A 19242-nucleotide genomic window follows, 5' to 3' on the forward strand; every position below is an offset into this window, starting at 1 on the left:
GTCCCAGGGAGTCTGGGGCCTCAGGGTGTTCTTGGCTCCCGATGCATCCGGGGTGCTCACAGGTCCCGTGGGTGGCTCAGGGCGTTCGCGGGAGCCCAGGGGCCCCTGCCGTCGGGGGTGGGGGTGGACAGGGTGCCCGAGGGTCCCACTGTACCCAAGGGTCCCACGGTGGCTGGGAGGCCCCGTGTCCCCAGAGTCGCCGCGGTGGCCACGCGATGCCGGAGGCCCCGAGGGAACGGGGGGGGGTGGGGGGGGGGGGGGAACGGGACGGGACATCGCCTCAGCGCGGGGCGCGGGATGAGCCGCGAATGGACCATCAGCGCGCGCCCGCGGCCATGGGAGTGGGGGCGGGGCGTCAGGGGGGGCGTGGTCACACTAAGGGGGCGTGGCCGACGAGAAAGGCGTGGCGCGGCCGGCTCGAGGGCGGACCCCTGTAAGGGGCGGGGCTTGGAGGAGGTGGGGCTTATAGGGGCGGGGCTTATAGGGGGCGCGGGCGGGGCGGGACGGGATCCGGCGCTGCCATGGCGCTGAACCTCAGCAAGAACGGGCGGGCGCTGCAGGAGGCCTACGGGAGGGTGGTGGCGGCCGGCAGCCCCACCGACTGGTGGGCGTGGGGTGGGGGGAGCGGGGGGGGTGGGAGCGGAGATGGGGTGCGGAGGGTAACTGGGGGGGGTCCGGGGATGGAAAGGTGGAAGGAGGATGGGGGGGTGTTGGGGGTTTAGGGGGTTTGGAGGGGTGATTGGGGCCGGGGGGCGCGGGGATGGATGGGGTGGAGATGGGGGTGGAGGGATGGGGGGAAGCGGGTGGGGAGGTGAAAGTGAAAGTGGGATGTGGGGATATGGAAGTGTTTGGGGCTGGGGGAGCACGGGGACGGGGGGGATGGAGGGGGAGTGGAGGGTGGAGGATGGCCAGAGGAGTGGGAGGGCTGGAGGTGGGGGTGCAGGCGGTGTGGAGGGTGTGGGGTGATGGGGGGGCTGGGGGTGTGGGGTGCGTGGGGGTGAGGGGCTGGGAGGGCCGTGGGGTGCACGGGGGGGGGGGATTCAGGTTGTGGGGTGCCCAGAGCTGGGGGTCTGGGGGGGTCTGTGGAGCGGGGGTGATTTAGGGCGGGGGGCTCATTGCGTGCCTGGGGGTCGGGGCTCGGGATGTGTGGGTGCGGGGCTTTGGGGGTGGGGGCCGTGACTCAGGCCCCCCCATCCCACAGGGCTCTGTTCACCTATGAAGGCAACAGCAACGACCTGCGCGTGGCCGGCAGCGGGGGTGAGCGGGGCGCCCAGCGCTGGGTGCCTGCCTTGGAAATGGGGAAGCGGTGCCGGCCCGGCCCGCCCCCTCCGCCCCATAACTCCTTTCGGTTGCCGCTCGGGAGGTTGAAGCCCCGTTCCTGCTGTGTGGGGGGGTCTGGATTTGGGGCTGGCCGTTGTGACACCGCCGCCTTCCGCTTTGGGGACGTTTATGGGGAACGGTTTTGGGGGTGTGAGCGCGTTCTTGTGGGTTTCCTCATTCCTGAGTGGTTCCCATGCGCGCGGTGCTGGGGGGAGGCTGGCGATTGTGGGCACCCCCCGGTGCCACCCGCGCTCCCTGCGGCCCTGGGGACACTGAGGGGTGGCCAATGCCCCTGGCCCAGCCCTGCTCCTGTCCCGGCACAGAGGGCGGCCTGGAGGAGATGGTGGAGGAGCTGAACAGCGGCAAGGTGATGTACGCCTTCTGCAGGGTAAAGGACCCCAACTCTGGCCTGCCCAAATACGTCCTCGTCAACTGGGTGAGCTGGGATGGGGACGTGTGGGACATCCCAAATCAAAGGGGTGGAAAGGAGCCGCTGGGGTGGGGCTCATGGTGCCATTGCTCTTCCACTGCTCTTCCATTCCATTGGTTCTGCATTGCTCTTCCATTGCTCATTCCATTGCTCCTCTGCTGGTTTGCCACTGCTTCTCCACGCAGACGGGTGAAGGCGTCAATGATGTGCGGAAAGGAGCCTGTGCCAACCACGTCAGCACCGTTGCCAGCTTCCTGAAGGTTTGCTTGGCTCCTGCTGTCCCCATTCTGTCCCCTGTGGAAGCCAATTCGGTGCTACCCCGAGCCCAATGTCCCCATGCAGGGTGCCCATGTCACCATCAATGCTCGAGCAGAGGAGGATGTGGAGCCCGAGCTCATCATGCAGAAGGTGGCCAAGGCCTCGGGGGCCAACTACAGCTTCCACAAAGAGAGCAGCCGCTTCCAGGACGCCGGGCCACAAGGCCCTGTGGTGGGTCTGGGGCTGGGGTGACGTCACCGAGCATGGGGAGACGGTTTGATGCTGGTGTTGGGGGTCCCACGGGGTGGGACTGTGGTGCCCTTGGCTGTTGGGTGGGTCCTATGGGGCGGATTCCTGTCCAGCAGGACCTACAGGGAGGTAGAAACAAGATGGAGAACAACTTTTTGTGTGGTCAGATGGAGTGGGGATGCGGGGAATGATGGGCTGTGGGGTCCCTTCCACCCCTACCGAAGGCAGCACAAAGCAGTGGGGTCGGCGCGTTTCTGAAGGGGGATGCAGAAAAGTCATTTGTGCAGCACTGCTCTGACCCCTCCGCTGCCCGCCCCGCGCAGGGCTCCGTCTACCAGAAAACCAATGCCATGTCTGAAATCAAGCGGGTCAACAAGGACCACTTCTGGGCCAAAGCCGAGGTGAGGGCTGCAGAGCAGCACTGCGGGCCGCGTGGTGGAGCACAGCGGGGCTGAGGCGGTGCCTGCACCCAACAGAAGGACGAGGAGAACCGGCGCCTGGAGGAGAAGCGGCGCGCGGAGGAGGAGCGGCAGCGGCTGGAGCGTGAGCGGCGTGAGAGGGAGCTGCAGGAGGCAGCGGGGAGGGAGCAGAGGTTCCAGGCACGCTCCAGCCAGATCGAGGCCCAGAAGTGAGTCCTGAGCACCTCCAGCCCCTTGCCACCCCTGGTCACCCCTTCTCTCCCCTTTGTCACCCCCCGTCTCCCTGCAGGAGGCTGCAGCAGGAGGCAGAGAGGCGGGAGCAGCAGCAGTGGGTGAGCCTCGTGCCGTCCCTGGGGCTTTTGGGGTGCAGATGTCCCCTTTGCTCACCCCCCGCTTTGGGGTCCGCGCGGTGGGGCTGTCACTGTCCCCTCTGGTGCCACAGAAGGAGCAGCAGGCAGAGGAGCGTGAGGCCGGGCAGCGCCGCAGCGTGCGGAGGAGTGAATCAGTGGAGAAAGCCCAGGTGAGACCGCAGCCCCACAGCTGGGGGTTGCCCCACTGGACGCCCCCCTGAGCCCCACTCCACTCGCAGGAGGCGGCGTCACTGATTGCGCAGCGCCCGGGGAACCCGCGGGACATCTTTGTGCAGAGGGAGCGGGCGGCACCTGGGGACACTGCAGCCACTGCACAGCCAGGTGAGGGTCCTGGGGGGGCAGGGGGATGTGGGTGCCCAGTCGCATCCAGGGGAGGGTTTGCAGGCGGTGACTCCATGGGTGCTCAGCTTGGTGCTGTTCCCATCCCACTGCTTTGTGGGGGTGTGCTGCAGCGTGGTGGGAATGCTGCTGGAGCACCGGGATTGGACTGGGGGCAAGCAGTGGCCATCTGTGCCCAAAACCACCGCTGGCTGCAGGCAAGGCCCCGCCTCAGCCCCCATTCTCTGTTTCAGGCAAGCTGCGCAGCCCCTTCCTGCAGCGGGAGCAGGACGCCGTGCCGGCCCCCACCCCCCCCCTCCCGGACCCATCCCCGGTGCCGGCTGCAGGTGTGTGGGCTGCCCTCCCCCCCCCCCCCCTCCCCCGGTGCCACCTGGTCCCGTTTGGAACCCAGTCTCCTCCTGGAGATCTGCATCCCACCTGGACGCGGTGCTGGGTGGGAGCAGAGGGACCCGGAGGTGCCCACAACCTCGCTGTGACTTTGTGACCCCTTGGCTCCCCCCCACCCCGCGGTTCGGTGCCGTGGGGCTGCACTCGCCGCTAGATGCTGCTGTCGGCCAATCTCCAGCACAGCCCTTCCCACCAGCTTCTCTCTGTGGTGTTTTAGGCAATGACTCACGTTGAGCACCAGCTCCCCCCTTTCCCCTCCCCAAATAAGAAGCACCGCTCGGGGCTCCGTGACCCCCACTGTGGGGGGAGCGCTATGGCTGAGCTGCCGCCGTTCCCCCCGCAGGGCACAGCGTGAGCCCGATGGGCAGCCACCCGGATGGGGAGAACGTGTACGAGGATGCAGCTGACGGCGCAGCCATCTACGAGGAACCCCCTCAGGTTGGGCTCTGCCTCTGCTTTCAGGGTCCGGCTTTATGGGGCTGCATCCCCTCTGGGCGCCTCTGCTGCCCTCAGCCCACGCTGGGTTTGCTGCACGCCCCTCAGTGCCCCCCCGTTCCCTTCCCAGGACCACGACGATGGAGCTCAGTACCAATACCCAGCTGGGTACCAGCAGGAGCCCGAGCTGGCGGGGAAGGGGCTGTGTGCCCGAGCGCTCTACGACTACCAGGCGGGTATGGGGGGGGTCCCTGAAATGGGGGAGTTTTCTCTGAAATAGGGGGCCACCCTATTTCACCCACTCTGAACCTGGGGAGGTTCCTCCCAAGACAGCAGCGCTGCCCCAGAACTGGGGGGTTGCCCCCAAAATAAGGCGGTGTCCTCTGAAACGGGGGGCGTTCCTTCAAAATGGAGGGTTGCTTCTGAAAGGAGCAGAGGGGGCTCCTATGGACGAGGGGGGTTCCTCCAAAATTGAGGGGGTTCTGCTGAGGGAGGGGGGTCCTCGGAAATGGGAGGAGGTCCTCAAAAGAGGGGATTTCTTCTGAAATAGAAATGAGGGGGTGAGGGGGGAGATCCTCCAGAGCTGGGGAAAGCCCTCTGAAATAGGGGAGGTCCCCCCAAAAGGTTCCTCCAGTAAGAGGGGGGGGTCCCTGTGAAATGGGGTGACCTTCAGAACGAGGGGGTCCCTCTGAAATGGAATTCTTCAGAGGAGGGAGGGGGGTCCTCTGAAATGAGGGAGGGTCCTCTGAAACTGGAGGGGAGGCTCTGAAATAGGGCAGGTTCCCCCAGGACGGGGGGAGTGGGATCCTCCAGAAAGAGGAGAGAGCGCTCCTAAATGGAAGGGGTCTCTCCGAGGTGGAGGGGATGCTCCCAGCATGGGGGGCCCAGGGGTTCCCCTGCTTTGTCCCACACCCCCCTTTTCCCCCCTCCCAGCCGATGACACCGAGATCTCCTTTGACCCCGAGAACATCATCACCAACATCGAGATGATCGACGAGGGATGGTGGCGGGGCTACGGCCCCGACGGCCACTTTGGGATGTTCCCTGCCAACTACGTGGAGCTGCTCGAGTGAGGGCAGCGGGGCGGGCAGTGCCCAGACCCCCCACCACCACTGGTTCTTCCGAGCAGCGCCAGCTTCCTGCCTTCCTCCCCCCTCCCCCAGCACCGTGCTGTGCCCCCTGAGCCCCCCGCACTCTCTGGGGGGCAATGGCAGCACTCCTCCATGACCCCCCCGCCCCCCTCAAGCTGTGGGCGCTGCCTGCCCCATTCACTGTGAAGGAGGAAGAGCGCGGTGCGGCGGCGGCCTTCCTCCCCCCCGGTTTGCTTTGGGATCAAGGACGCAGCGGCTGTTGGCCGCGGGTCAATAAAAGGGCTTTCTTTGGTGTCAGGACCCTGTGGGGCGCCCTGCTCCCTGTGCCCCACCTGCAGCCCGTGGCTGGGGGTTGCTCTGCACCACTGGTGGCGTTTCAGTGCAGCGCTGGCACGGAGAGCGGCTTTCTAACAGCGCTAATGAGGAACCCTTAATTAAGAGGAAGCTGAGCAGGATGTGTTCTGCAATGGATCAGAAACCGCAGGCTTGGGGGCATTGTTGGGGAGGAACGGGTGAGAGGAGGTTGATCAGCACAGGCAGGGTGGGCGGCACCAGGGGGGCTCAGGCTGCAGTGCCCCACTGCCTCCCGGTCATCTCAGCACCCACAGGTGCTGCTGGGCCACCTTGCCCCATGGCTGCCGTCCGCCCCCCGCTGTCCCCAGCCCCACGTCCTTCATTCCAGCACTGCAGTGTGGCACAGGGTTCACATCATGCCTTTATTTGTGTGCTGTGAGGATGGCACGGCGCTGACGGCGGGGATGTGGCACGGCAGCGTGGGCTTGGGGATGGCACTGAGAAGGGGTGGCATGGAATGGGGGTGGAGAGAGAGGTGGCATGGGGATGGCATGGCCATGCAGGTGGCATGGATGTGGCAAGGGAAATGGCGTGGGCTCAGAGATGGGGGGCACGGGGGCAGCATGGGGGCAGCATGGGCATGGAGATGGATCCAGGGTATGGGGATGGTGTGGGCTCAAGGATGGGTTGGCACTGGGATGGGATGCCAGAGAAATGGGGCTGGAGGTGGCAGGGGGGTGGCGTGGGGATGGCGTGGGAATGGAGACAATGGAGACAGAGATGGCATGGGGGTGGAATGGCAGGGGCTTAAAGAGAGGAGTGGGGACGGCATGGCCTCGGACACAGTGAGGGTGGGCTGATGGTGCAGGGCTGGGCTGGGCTTGGAGCTGGCACAGGGCTGGAGGTGTGGGGAATACGGTGGGCGTGGGAGTGGGGTCACAGCCCGTCCCTGTGCCGCCCTGTGCCCATGGTGCCGCCTCACTTCCAACTGCTGAAGAACTGCTTGAAGAGCGGCGTCTCGCGGCCCTGCGGCAGGATTTCCACCTGCGGGACGGCGATGGGGATGCGATGGGGATGGGGGGGTCGTGGCCCGTGCCCCCCAGGCCACCTCCACCCACCTGTGTGTGGGGCGAGTAGCCCATGCGGGCGATGGTCTGCTCAGCCACGCTGAGGGCCGCCTGCCGCTCCTGCTCGTTGGCTTTGCGCCCTGCGGATGGGGACGTCAGCGCTGCACGGGGGGTGGCCCTGTCCCCTGCCCCATCCCCGGGCACCTTTCCACACGTAGATCTTCCCCCCGGCGCCCGTGTCCAGCACGAAGCAGTCGTCAGGGCACAGCAGGCTCTGGTTGAAGGGGCAGCTCCGGGCCACTTCGCTCAGGTCCATGCGCCCCGTTGCGTCCGACACCTGGGGTGGTCACCGTGTCACCCCCACCCCACAGCCAGCACCGGCCCTTTGTCCCTGCTGCGACTGCCTCGCTGTCCCTCGGCCTTGCCCAGCCCCATGGCCAGCACAGCCCAAAGGATCCTGCAGTCACCTATGTTGGGAACGACCTTCACGTCACCAAGTCCAACCGCCAACCCGACCCTCAGTGCCGTGTCCACACATCCCTTATGTACCCACAGCAAAGCCCTGGGTGTCCCAGGCCAGGCTGGACGGAGCTTTGGGCAACCTGACCCACTGCAGGGCAACCAGCCCACAGCACGGGGGTCCCCGAGCCCTGCCCAGCCTCACGCATCCCTCGTGCCTTGCCTTGTAGAGAACGGCCATCCCCGCCTTCCAGTCGGCCGCCGCATCCTCCTCAGGGCTGCTCTCCATCAAGGTGGGCTTTGGGCCCAGCACCTGCAGCATCTCGGGGGGCTCCTCACCATCCATCACTGTCTCCAGGCGCGCTTTGCCGCCCCGCTCGCTGTCACGGATGGCTGCAGCCAGCTCCTGAGCCCGGCTGCGCTCCAGGACGTTGCTCTGCGCCCCGCACCACGTGAAGATGGCCTGGGGACAGGGATGGCAACGTGTGTCCAAGGCCACCCGAAGGGACGTGTGCCCTGATGGATGGATGGATGGATGGATGGATGGATGGATGGATGGATGGATGGATGGATGGATGGATGCACAGCCGGAGGGACAGGCAGGCATTGCAACAGATGGGACACCCAAAAAGATGGGTGAAGACCTCTGTGGAAGGACAGACAGACACCCAGAAGGACCGCTAGATACACAGAAAGCCTAACAACCCTATGGGCTCATGGCTGTTTTGACAGACAGATACCCCAACAAAGGGACATCCAGAAGGACAGACAGACATCCCGGTAAATGGACTCCCAAACGGACAGGCGGACATGTGGGAAAACAGTCAGACGCTGTTCTGGACAGATGGATGCTTTGACAGACGGACGCCCCAACAGATGGACACACAGAAAGGCAGGTGAAGAACCCAACAGAGCAATACTCAGAACAGACACCCAGGAGAGCTGAACACCCAGATGGACAGCCGGACATCCCTATGGACACATGGACACCTGACAGACAGACAGACGCCCCAACAGATGAACAGCCAGCAGGACAGCCAGCCTCCCTACAGATGGAGAGCCGCCCTGATGACCATAAGGACACCCAACGGACGGACGGACACCCAGATGGACACACTGCACTTCCTGCACCATGCAGAAGGATCTGGGGGACAGGGAGGGGACGGCAGCGCCGCGGCCACGCACCTCTCCCAGGTCCAGGATGAAGCAGTCGCCGGTGTTGAAGCTGGCCCAGCTCAGGTCCCGCTCCGTGGCCCGGATGTTCCTGCGGCCCTTCACCTGGTACAGCCGGCGCACGGGGCCAGCGCTGCGCTGCGCCGCCTTGAAGGCCGAGTCCACGCCGCCCTCCTGCCGGCACGGCGTGCTGAGCGCCCAGCATGGACACCGACCCACTGCCGGCACCCGCCGGCCCCACCAGGGCAACCCGAGATCCCCTCGGCGGCACCCAGCTCCCATCAGGGCCACCCGGCGGCCCGCTGGCGATGCCCGGTGCCCTTCAGGGTTACCCGAGAGCCCACGGGCGACGCTCATTGCTGAGCGGTGATGCCCAGCCCCACACCTGGTAGGTGATGCCGCGGGGGAAGTAGCCCATGAACTCATCGGACTCGTGGCCCTGCGCCTCGCGGTGGGTGACGGGCCGCTCGCCCAGCAGCGCGTTCAGCTGGGTGCTCAGCAGGGCGCAGCCGCCCCGCTCGTCCTGCGACGCCTCCCGGCCTGCGGTGGACGACGACAGCTCAGCCGGACCCCCGCATCCCCCGCCGCCCCGTCGCCCCATTGCTCACCGATCCAGAGGTGCAGGTGGGCTCGCTCCTCGGACCCCAGGTGCAGCACCAGGTAGGCGTCCCCGGAAAAGAAGACACCCCACGAGCTCTCGGGGACCGGCACCGGGCGCAGCTTCTCCACGCGCCAGATGTGCAGCCCAGGGCGGGTGGGCGCTGGGCCGAAGGGGGAACCGCTGCGGGGAGAGGGGCGTTGGTGAGGGGTCTTTGGGGTTATGGGGTGGGGGGAGGGTTTGGAGGGTGGGGGACCTTTTGGGGAGGGCCGTGTACATGGCGTCGGGAAGGCGGTGGACGGATGGACAGACAGCTGGAGAGACAGGTTGGCACCCCAAGAGGGAGATGGATGCCCTGATGGACAGAAGGACAGACAGAAGTGTGGTCAGACCCCCACCACAGACACCCTATGGACAGATGGATGCCCCCACAGACAGATGGACACCATCCCCCAACAGACCCCCCAATGGACAGATGGATGCCCCCAGCAGACAGATGGACACAACCCCCACCGCAGACACTCTGACGGACAGACAGACACCCCTGTGAGCCACACAGACGGACAGACACCTGGACAAACACAGAAGGAGAAGGAGAGGCAGAACACCCTGATGGACAGACAGGAGGACACCCGGACGGACGCCCAGACAAACAGGCGGACGCCCCAACAGCCGCGGGACACCCGGAAGCAGCAGTCAGAGGCCGCTGACTCAAGCAGGAAAGGGTGCGGACGGCGGGAGGGGCTGGGGGGGCGGGTCTGGCCCTGCGCGTCCCCCCGCCCTGAGCGCGTGGCCACGGGGGGCTGCTGGCATGAGACCCCCAGCTGGGAGTCGGTGCGGCACGGGGTTCCTGGGGGTCCCGGAGCCCTGCTGGCGGGGGGCGCTATGGGGATGCACCGGGAGGGGGGCTGTGCTGCGAATTCTAATGCGGGGGTCCGGGGGTCGTGCTGGAGAGGGAGCTCCTGTACTGGGATTGCTGGATGGGGCGACTGGAAGTTGGGGGGGGGGGGGTGGGAGATTGCATTGATACTGGGGGGGGGGGGGGGCAGCACCGGGGGACCTGGGAGCGTCGGGTGAACTGGGGGCACCGGGAAGTTACTGGGAGGAACTGGGAAGCTGTGGTCGCCACACGGCAGCCCCCCTCGCCCGCCACCCCCGCCGCGGCGCGTCTGGGCGCTGAGTCACAGCCGGGCTGGGGGCCACGCGTGTGACGAGCGCGGGGGGGCTCGGCCACGTGGCTCGGCCTCCGTGGGGCCCGGGGAGCCTGCGGGGCCCGGTGGAGGGACTGGGGGAGCGGGATGGGGACAACGGGGGTGACCCCGATGCTGGGCGGCACCCAGGGGTGGTCCTGAGCCCGGTGCCAATGCAGGGACGGCGCCGTGCCCGCTCCCGTGCGGCGCCGGTGCCACGGAGAGCCGGTCCTGAGCGGCGCGAGGGAGCGGGGAGCGGCGCTGTGCGGTGCTGTGCGGTGCTGTGCGGCGCTGTGCGGTGCTGCTGCCCTGCGGTGCCCGTGCAGCACCGACGCGATGGAGCGCAGTGGCAGCGCAGTGCTGTGCAGTGCCAAGGGCAGGGCTGCACCCCTGCAGCGCCAGTGCAATGCCAATGCAATGCCAGTGCAATGCCAGTGCGGTGGCAGTGTGCTGTGAGTGCGATATCAGTGCGATATCAGCGCGATGCCCTCGCAGCTCCGTCCCACGCCCTCGTACCGCTCCGGCCCGCGCCGGTCCCCCCGCAGGGCGGTGCCGCCCCTCCCCCCCCCCCCATCCCGTCCCGTCCCGTCCCGCTCCGCCCGGTGCCGCTCCGCCATGCCGCCCCGCTCCGCCGCTTTTCTCCCGCTGCTGCTGCTGCTCCCGCTGCTGCCCGGGGCCGGGCCGGGCCCCGCCGCTCCCGCACTGACGGACGCGGAGATCGAAGAGTTCCTGCGCGGTTTCCTGGCGCCCGTGGACGGCGTTGCGGGAGGGGATGGCAGCGATGTGCGGCTCGGAGCTCAGCCCGGGACCGGCGGGGAGCGGGGAGCGGGGGACGGCGGTGAGCGCGGGGCGGGGGGGCACGGGGGGCTGGGGGAAGGGGTGACGGGATGGGGGTCGTGGGTTGGGAAGGGGGCTGGGGGGAGGGTGATGGGGTGGGGGGCGCTGGGATGGGGCTAAGGGGATGGAAGCGATGGGATGGGGGTCGTGGGGTGGGAGCAAAGGGATGGAGGGAGCTGGGAAAGTGGTAACGGGATGGGGATAATGGAGTGGGAATGGGGACTGGGGGAGAGGGACTGGGATGGGGAAATGGGATGGAGGGAGCTGGGAGAGGTAGTAGGATGGGGAAAATGGGGTGGTAATGGGCGGCTGGGGGGGGAGGGAGTGGGGTGGGGGGTAATGGGATGGAAGCGATGGGATGGGGGTAATGGGGTGGGGGATAATGGGATGGGGGTGATGGGGTGGAATGTGGGACTGGGGAGGGAGGAACTGGGATGGGGGTAATGGTATGGGGGTGATGGGGTGGGAGATAATGGGGTGTGAAGGGGTGGGGGGAACTGGGGTGGGGGTAATGGGATGGAAATGATCGCATGGGGGTAATGGGATGGGGGTAATGGAGTGTGGGGCACTGGAGTGGTGGAACTGGGATGGGAGGAACTGGAATGAGGACACTGGGATGGGGGAGAATTGAGGTGGGGGCACTGGGATGAAGGGAACTGGGATGAGGGGAGCCAAGATGAGAGCACTGGGATGGGGGTAATGAAACGGGGGGGGGGTGTGAAATGAGGTGGGGTGAACTGAGATTGACAGAACTGGAAGTGCTGGGCAGGGCTGGGGGCACTGAGTGGGGGCACAGGGGGGGTTGGGGGCACTTGGCAGGGGGTGCCTCCATCCCACCCTGCTCCCACAGAGCCCCCGCAGCGGCTGACAGAGCCTGAGGAACCCAAGAAGCCCAAGAAGGACAAAGGGCCCAAGCCCACCAAGAAACCCAAAGAGAGAGCCCGGGGCTCCAAGAAGGACAGGGACAGGGACAGGGACAGGGACAGGGACAGGGACAAGAAGGCTGACGGGGAGAAGCCCCCCAAGAAACCCAAGGAGAAGCCCCCCAAAGGCTCTGAAAAGCCCCCCAAGGGCTCCAAAAAGCCCAAAGAGAAATCCCCCAAGGAGAAGCCCCCCAAGGAAAAACCCCCCAAAGAGAAACCCCCCAAGGCCACCAAGAAGCCCCTGGACACGAGGCCACCGCAGCCACCCGACACCCCCTGGGAGCCCCCCACAGCCCCACAGCCCCCGCGGGGTGAGGACGGACCGGGGACATCGCTGTCTGTGGGGCAGCCGTGGGTCCCCGAGGAGAAGGAGGAGGAGGAGGAGGATGGCAGAGAGCGAGGTGAGCGGGGGGGGGGGGGGGAGGGGGAGGGGGCACCAAGGAGCTCCGTGGGGGCAAAGCGCAATGCCGGCCGTGTCCCACCCCACACCCCCCGTGTCCCCGCCCCCAGAGGAGCTGGAGGAGCGGCCAACCCAGCGCTGGGAGTGGGGCCGGGAGGATCGGCGCCCTGAGCCTGAGGCAGGTGAGAGCCACCCCGTGCCACCACCTCCCCGTGCCCTGCTGCCGTGTCCCTCATCTCCGGGACACCTCCCCCCATCCTGACGTCACCCCCCGACCTCCCTGTCCCACGTCCCCGTGTCACCCTGCAGAGGTCCCTGAGGAGCCGGAGCCGCCGACGCTGGACTACAACGAGCAGCTGGAGCGGGAGGACTATGAGGACTGTACGGCGCTGGGGCTCACGGGGCACCGTGGGGTCTCACCCCCTCACGGCCCCGCCATCAGTGTCCCCCTCTGTCCCCAGTTGAGTACATCCGGCGGCAGCAGAAGCCCCGCAAACCCCCAAACAGGAGGAAACCCGACCGGGTCTGGCCCCAACCGGAGACGGCAGCGCGTCAGTGCGGGGACACGGGCTGGGGCGACCCCAGGGCTGGGAGTGGGGTTTGGGGTCACCAGGGATGGGGGGGGCATGGGGACGTCCTGGTGTGGGGGGTGCAGGGAGCCCCATGGAGGCATGGCAATCCTGCAGGGGTCATCGATGGGGACGTGGAGGTCCCTTATGTGGGCATTAGGACTCTATAGGGGCATGGGGACCTCTAGAGGTATAGGGATCCCATAGGGATGGTGGGTTCCTGCATGGAAATGGGGACACTAAACAACAAGAAACCCTATAGGTCCAGGGGGACCCTACAGGAGCAGGGGGATCCCATGGGACATCCAGATTCCTGCAGGGGCATGGAGACTCCGTGGGGGTTACAGGGATCCTATGGGATATGAACATCCCACAGGGTTCCTGCAGGGACATGGGGACCCCATAATGGCATGTGAACTCAGCAGGGACAGGAGAACCTCACAGGAGCTGTAGGAATCCTGTAGGGATATGCAGGTTTCTGCAGGACGTGGGGACCCTATAGGGGCTATAGAGGATCCCAAAGGGACACAGAGGAGCCCGTGGGAGTGTAGGGATCTCATGGAGATAGGGGAAACCCCTCAGGGATGTGGGGACCCCCTGTGGTAAGGGGGGGCCTCACAGTAGCATGAAGACACCGTAGGGACACGCTGACCCTGCAGGGGCATAGGGAACCCCATAGGCACCCCAAACCCTTTGCCCATCCCCAGCCACACCAGAGGAGCCCCCCGCACCGCTGCCCGGCCCCGTGACCGAGCGCGACTACGAGGAGGGCTGGGAGCGACCCGACTACGATGACTGTGAGTGACCCCCAGCCCCATCCCCTGCTCCCAGGGGGCCCTGAGGGGTCCCCAGGGGCATCCCAGCCCCTCACTACCATCCCCACCCCATAGTCGACTACGGGCTGCTCCCACCGCCCAAGCCCAAGAAGCAACCGGAGAAAGAGGAGGAGATGGAGACAGATGAGGAGAAGTTGAAGCCCTGTGAGAGGCAGTGGCACAGCCCTGTCCCATCTCTGTCTGTCCCGTTTTTGTCCCTGTCTGATTCCTGTCCCTGTCCCATCCTTGTCCTTGTCCCTGTACCATCCCTACTCCTTTTCCATTCCCACATCTGTCCCTGTCCCATCGCTGTCCCCTTATGACTGCTTTCCCACCAGGGAAGCCCAAGAAGGGTGGCAGCAGCAAGGAGGAGGATGAGGATCCGTGGGCAGAGGAGAAGGGCCGGGACAGCAAAGGTGGGTGCCCCCAACCCTGTGTCCCCACTCAGCCTGTGCCCCCCTCACTGTGTGCCTTTCCTCTAGGAAAACCCAAAAAGCCAGGTGGGAAGAAGTGGGAGCCAGATGAGGATGAGTGGGCAGCACTGGAGGAGAAGACGAGTGAGTGTTCCCATCCCTGTGTGCGGGGACGCTACGCTGCAGTGCCACGGCCTTCCCGTCCCCTGTCCCCACAGGATGCCCTCCCATCGGCATGGAGTCCCACCGTGTGGAGGATGACCAGATCTTGGCCTCTTCCATGCTGCGCCACGGGCTGGGTGCGCAGCGCGGCCGCCTCAACATGCAGGTGGGCATCCATCCCGTCCCCATCCCATATCCACCTTCTCCCCCATCCCATCCCATCCCATCCCATCCCATCCCATCCTATCCCATCCCATCCCATCCCATCCCATCCCATCCCCTCCCATCCCCTCCATCCCATCCCATCCCATCCCATCCCATCCCATCCCATCCCATCCCATCCCATCCCATCCCATCCCGTCCCATCCTGTCCCATCCCATCCCATCCCATCCCATCCCATCCCATCCCATCCCATCCCATCCCATCCCGTTCCCATCCCATCCCATCCCATCTCATCCCATCCCATCCCTACCCGTGTTCCCATTCCTATCCCATCCCATTCTACCCCCATCCTCGTTCCATCATCACCCCATTGCTATCAGTCCCTATCCTGTTCTACCCCACTGTCATCCCATCCTCACCCTATCACTGTCTCAATCCCTTTCCCTGTTTGCTTCCCATCCCACCATGACCCCATCGCTATTTTGGTCCCTATCCCCATTCCCATTTCATCTCACTCCATCCCATCATCACCGCATTGCCATCTCCACCCCCATCCCCTCCCCATCCCGTCTCCATTCCCATCCCCATCCCTGTCCCCTCCTCACCCCATCCATGTCCCCTTGCTGTCCCCAGGCGGGTCCCAACGAGGACGATTTCTTTGACGGTGCGTGGTGTGCAGAGGACGACAGCCGCGCGCACTGGCTGGAGGTGGACACACGCCGCACCACCAAGTTCACCGGCGTCATCACCCAGGGACGGGACTCCCAGATCCAGTACGGGGCTGGCGGGTGGCGGGGGCCGGCGGGGCCGAGGGGTGGCACTGCGGGGTCCCACACCGTCCCCTCTGTCCCTCCCGCAGCGAGGACTTCGTCACCAGCTTCTATGTGGGCTTCAGCAACGACAGTCAGAACTGGGTGATGTACACCAACGGCTACGAGGAGATGGTAGGGGGGGGGCGCAGGGTGACGCGGGGACATGATGGGGACGTGGTGCCACCCTGCTGTGCCCCACTGCAGAAGTTCTATGGCAACGTGGACAAGGACACGCCGGTGCTGACCGAGTTCCCCGAGCCCATGGTGGCGCGTTACATCCGCGTGTACCCGCAGACGTGGAACGGCAGCCTGTGCCTGCGGCTGGAGGTGCTGGGCTGTCCTCTCTCCCGTGAGTGGCATCGGGGAGGGAACACGGGGGCCGTGGACCCTGGGGCACCATGGCCACATCGCTGTCCCCGCAGCTGTCAGCAGTTACTACGCGCAGCAGAACGAGGTGACATCAGCCGACAACCTGGACTTCCGTCACCACAGCTACAAGGACATGAGGCAGGTGGGTTTGGTGGCGCCGTCTCAGCCGCGTCCCCGCGCCGCCTCCCAGCGCCCATCCTCTGCCTCTGCCCCCGCAGCTGATGAAGGTGGTGAACGAGGAGTGCCCCACCATCACCCGCATCTACAACATCGGCAAGAGCTCGCGGGGGCTGAAGATCTATGCCATGGAGATCTCTGACAACCCGGGGGAGCACGAGACGGGTGAGGGGGGCATGGGGACCCGGAGGTGACCGTGCCGAGTTCTGTCACTGCCGTATCTGCGCCTGAGGAGCCCTGACACCAATCCTGTCCCACTGCAGCGACGGCCAAAGCCTTACCTGACATTAACCCTACCCTCCCCTAATTCCAAATACAACCCTAACCCTAACCAAAGCACTAACCTAAACTCCAAATCTAAACCTAACCGTTATCCCAAACCCAACCAACCCTAAAACCAACCCTAACTTTCGCCCTAAAGCCGAGCTTTAACCCCGCTATACCTAACCCTGATGTTGCTCTAACCCACAGCTCAACCCTAACCCTAAGCACTAGCCCTGTTACCTATGTGCTAACACCAAACCCTTACCCTAATTGCAAACTTTAACCCTATATATTATCTAAACTCTAAAGCTAACCCTAATCCTAACCCTAAACCTAAAACTAACTCTAGCCCTAGCCTTAACCCTGACCCTAAAGCTAACACTAGCCCTAAAGCTAACCCCAACCCTAACTGTGACCCTAAATCCACAGCTAACCCTCACCCCAGCCCTAAAGCTGACCCTAACCCTAACTCTGACCCCAAAACCAACCCAGGCCCTGATCCTACTGGTGGCCCCATACGCAGTAGGGCTGAGCTCACCCCCAGCCCCACACACCCCGCACCCACGGCTCCCCACAGGAGAGCCCGAGTTCCGCTACACGGCGGGGCTGCATGGCAACGAGGCGCTGGGCCGCGAGCTGCTGCTGCTGCTGATGCAGTTCCTGTGCAAGGAGTACCAGGATGGCAACCCCCGCGTGCGCAGCCTGGTCACCGAGACGCGCATCCACCTCGTGCCAGCGCTCAACCCTGACGGCTACGAGCTGGCACAGGAGGCGGTGAGGGCGGGGGGCTGCGCGTGGTGGCACTGCGGAGGTGGTGGCTTTGGGGTGGTGGCACTGGGTGGTAGCTGTGGAACGGTAGCACTGGGATGCTGGAACCATGGTGGTGGCATTGGGATGATGGTAGCACTGGGATTGTGGAGGCATTGGAGTGGTGGTGGCACTGGGATGGTAGCACTCACAGGTGGTGGCAGTGAGATGATTGTGGCAGTCGGATGCTGGTGACCCTGAGATGGTGACACTGGATGATGGTGGCACTGGGCTGGTGGCCATGGAACGGTGGGGGAATTGGGATGGTAGCACTGGGATGGTGGCTGGGGGATGGTGGTGGAATTGGGATGGTGGTTGTGGGACGATGCTGGCACTGGGGTGGTGGCAGGGGGATGGTGGTGGGACTGAGGTAGTGGCACTGGGATGCTGGCACCAGGATGGTGGTGGCACTGGTATGGTGACGGCGTCAGGATGGTGGCAGTGGGATGGAGGTGGCGGCAACGGGGTGGGAGTTGCGCTGGGGTCGTGGCAATAGGACAGCGGTGGCATTGGGATGGTGGCACTGACAGCGTTGTCACGTGGGAGGTGGCGAAACGGGGCGGCGGTGCAGCAGGACGATGGTGGCGCGGGGGCAGCGGTGGCACCATGGGGCCGTTGCTGCTCCCTCAGGGCTCCGAGCTGGGCAACTGGGCACTGGGCCACTGGACGGAGGAGGGCTTCGACCTGTTTGAGAACTTCCCCGACCTGACGTCCCCGCTGTGGGCAGCCGAGGAGCGGCAGTTGGTGCCGCACCGCTTCCCCGGCCACCACATCCCCGTCCCAGAGCACTACCTGCAGGACGCCGCGGTGAGTGCCCACCCGCCCCGTGAGCACAGCGGTGGCACGGCGGGACGGGTGGCACGGCGTCCCCTCTCCAGGTGGCCGTGGAGACGCGAGCCGTCATGGCCTGGATGGAGAAGAACCCCTTCGTGCTGGGAGCCAACCTGCAGGGCGGGGAGAAGTTGGTCTCCTTCCCCTTCGATGCAGCGCGGCCCCACAGCGAGAGCCCCGCAGCCCCACGCCCGCTGGACGAGGATGAGGACGGCGAGCGGCCCGAGGTGCACGAGACGCCCGACCACGCCGTGTTCCGCTGGCTGGCCATCTCCTATGCCTCGGCGCACCTCACCATGACGGAGACCTTCCGCGGGGGCTGCCACGCGCAGGACGTCACCGACACCATGGGCATCGTGCAGGGGGCCAAGTGGCGGCCGCGGGCCGGCAGTAAGTGGGCGCCCAGGCGGAGCCCCTTGGACTCTCTGAGGAGACGTTCCCACCTCAGGGTGCCGCTGTGAGCCGGGGGTGGGGGAGGCGGTGACCCGCAGCGCCAATCCCACGGGGATTTCGGCAGGCATGAATGACTTCAGCTACCTGCACACCAACTGCCTGGAGCTCTCCATCTACCTGGGCTGCGACAAGTTCCCCCACGAGAGCGAGCTGCAGCAGGAGTGGGAGAACAACAAGGAGTCACTGCTCACCTTCATGGAGCAGGTAGGCACGGGGAGGCGGCGCCGGGAGCTGGCCGTCGTCCCCTCGCACCGAACGCGCTGCCCTCGTCCCCTTGTGCGCAGACCCACCGCGGGATCAAGGGTTTGGTGACGGACCAGCAGGGAGAGCCCATCGCCAACGCCACCATCGTGGTGAGCGGCATCAAGCACAGCATCAGGACAGGTAGGAGCCGGGCCGGGGCGCCACGGGCTGCGGCACTCGGACCCTCGGACCCCGCGGCCCCTCACCCCTCGGCACCGCAGCCAGCGGCGGCGACTACTGGCGCATCCTGAACCCGGGCGAGTACCGCGTGTCGGCGCGGGCCGAGGGCTACAACCCCAGCACGAAGACCTGCAGCGTCTTCTACGACATCGGCGCCACGCAGTGCAACTTCGTGCTGGCGCGCTCCAACTGGAAGCGCATCCGCGAGATCATGGCCATGAACGGGAACCGGCCCATCCGCCGCGTGGTGCCCGGCCGCCCCATGACGCTCCGCGAGCGCCTGCGGCTGCGCCAGCGCCTGCGGCTCCGGCAGCGGCTCCGCGAGCGGATGAGGCTGCGGCGACTGAACGCCACCGCCGGCCCCGCCGCCCTCCCCACCGCCCCGCCCCCCCGCACGGCGCTGCCCACGTTCAGCAGCACCACGAACGCGCCGTGGAGCCAGGAGCCGCCCACGGCGGGCACCTGGGAGATGGAGACCGAGACGGAGGTGGTGACCGAGCTGGTGACGGTGACGGAGGTGTGGGACGAGGGCACGGGGACGGCGCGGCCCTTCACCACCGCGGAGACCTACACCGTGAACTTTGGCGACTAGGGGACGCCCGGCCCCTCGCTCCGCCTCCCGGCGCTCCGCGTGGGCACCGTGCGCGCTCCCGGAGCCCCGGGCCGGGCGGGCACACAGACGCGCGTCCCCGCGCCCGGGCACGGATGAAGCAGGGCAGGGCCCTGACGTGGTTTTGTTACACA

At 65.9% G+C, this 19242-nt stretch overlaps 3 protein-coding genes across 6 annotated transcripts; 2 read left to right on the forward strand and 1 right to left on the reverse strand.

Annotated features, from left to right (window-relative positions):
- The first annotated feature begins 499 nt into the window (after nucleotides 1–499).
- On the forward strand, nucleotides 500–5596 carry DBNL (drebrin like). Its single transcript, XM_048928133.1, has 14 exons — nucleotides 500–604; nucleotides 1202–1257; nucleotides 1644–1756; nucleotides 1936–2010; nucleotides 2093–2239; nucleotides 2581–2658; nucleotides 2734–2885; nucleotides 2966–3008; nucleotides 3119–3196; nucleotides 3266–3368; nucleotides 3620–3712; nucleotides 4117–4211; nucleotides 4339–4444; nucleotides 5142–5596. The coding sequence occupies exons 1-14, from the start codon at nucleotides 522–524 to the stop codon at nucleotides 5279–5281; spliced, it is 1362 nt and encodes a 453-aa protein (XP_048784090.1). The 5' UTR covers nucleotides 500–521; the 3' UTR covers nucleotides 5282–5596.
- Nucleotides 5597–5708: 112 nt separating this feature from the next.
- CAPG (capping actin protein, gelsolin like) lies at nucleotides 5709–14987 on the reverse strand. 4 transcript variants are annotated; one of them, XM_048928134.1, is made up of 9 exons: nucleotides 14968–14987; nucleotides 9147–9245; nucleotides 8901–9073; nucleotides 8678–8832; nucleotides 8305–8466; nucleotides 7343–7582; nucleotides 6865–6997; nucleotides 6712–6800; nucleotides 5709–6637 (listed from the first exon to the last, which is right to left on the reverse strand). In XM_048928134.1, the coding sequence occupies exons 1-9, from the start codon at nucleotides 14970–14972 to the stop codon at nucleotides 6572–6574; spliced, it is 1122 nt and encodes a 373-aa protein (XP_048784091.1). In that variant the 5' UTR covers nucleotides 14973–14987; the 3' UTR covers nucleotides 5709–6571. The 4 variants fall into 4 exon arrangements, with proteins under 4 accessions (XP_048784091.1, XP_048784095.1, XP_048784094.1 ...); XM_048928138.1 differs by lacking the exon at nucleotides 14968–14987 and adding an exon at nucleotides 9513–9844; XM_048928137.1 differs by lacking the exon at nucleotides 14968–14987 and adding an exon at nucleotides 9499–9844.
- Nucleotides 10661–19213, forward strand: AEBP1 (AE binding protein 1). Its single transcript, XM_048928129.1, has 21 exons — nucleotides 10661–10918; nucleotides 11768–12241; nucleotides 12351–12422; nucleotides 12550–12621; nucleotides 12702–12791; nucleotides 13517–13606; nucleotides 13700–13789; nucleotides 13963–14040; nucleotides 14107–14181; nucleotides 14256–14365; nucleotides 14996–15135; nucleotides 15222–15306; nucleotides 15379–15523; nucleotides 15597–15685; nucleotides 15762–15885; nucleotides 16562–16758; nucleotides 17422–17598; nucleotides 17670–18012; nucleotides 18140–18279; nucleotides 18360–18459; nucleotides 18540–19213. Exons 1-21 carry the CDS (start codon nucleotides 10696–10698, stop codon nucleotides 19088–19090), a joined length of 3465 nt encoding a protein of 1154 aa, XP_048784086.1. The 5' UTR covers nucleotides 10661–10695; the 3' UTR covers nucleotides 19091–19213.
- Nucleotides 19214–19242: the final 29 nt, after the last annotated feature.

The sequence above is a fragment of the Lagopus muta genome, chromosome 27, assembly GCF_023343835.1.
Source record: "Lagopus muta isolate bLagMut1 chromosome 27, bLagMut1 primary, whole genome shotgun sequence".
Taxonomy (NCBI): domain Eukaryota; kingdom Metazoa; phylum Chordata; class Aves; order Galliformes; family Phasianidae; genus Lagopus; species Lagopus muta.

Excerpts from the sequence above, each read along its gene's own strand:
- DBNL (XM_048928133.1), top strand. The coding sequence starts at position 522 with ATGGCGCTGAACCTCAGCAAGAACGGGCGGGCGCTGCAGGAGGCCTAC. Across the intron at positions 1,258-1,643 it reads GCGCGTGGCCGGCAGCGGGG|AGGGCGGCCTGGAGGAGATG; the intron begins GTGAGCGGGGCG and ends GTCCCGGCACAG. Across the intron at positions 2,659-2,733 it reads ACTTCTGGGCCAAAGCCGAG|AAGGACGAGGAGAACCGGCG; the intron begins GTGAGGGCTGCA and ends TGCACCCAACAG.
- AEBP1 (XM_048928129.1), top strand. The coding sequence starts at position 10,696 with ATGCCGCCCCGCTCCGCCGCTTTTCTCCCGCTGCTGCTGCTGCTCCCG. Across the intron at positions 15,524-15,596 it reads GCTGGGCTGTCCTCTCTCCC|CTGTCAGCAGTTACTACGCG; the intron begins GTGAGTGGCATC and ends CTGTCCCCGCAG. Across the intron at positions 16,759-17,421 it reads ACGAGCTGGCACAGGAGGCG|GGCTCCGAGCTGGGCAACTG; the intron begins GTGAGGGCGGGG and ends CTGCTCCCTCAG.
- CAPG (XM_048928134.1), bottom strand. Across the intron at positions 8,833-8,900 it reads CCACCTGCACCTCTGGATCG|GCCGGGAGGCGTCGCAGGAC; the intron begins GTGAGCAATGGG and ends CGTCCACCGCAG. Across the intron at positions 6,998-7,342 it reads GGATGGCCGTTCTCTACAAG|GTGTCGGACGCAACGGGGCG; the intron begins GCAAGGCACGAG and ends TGACCACCCCAG.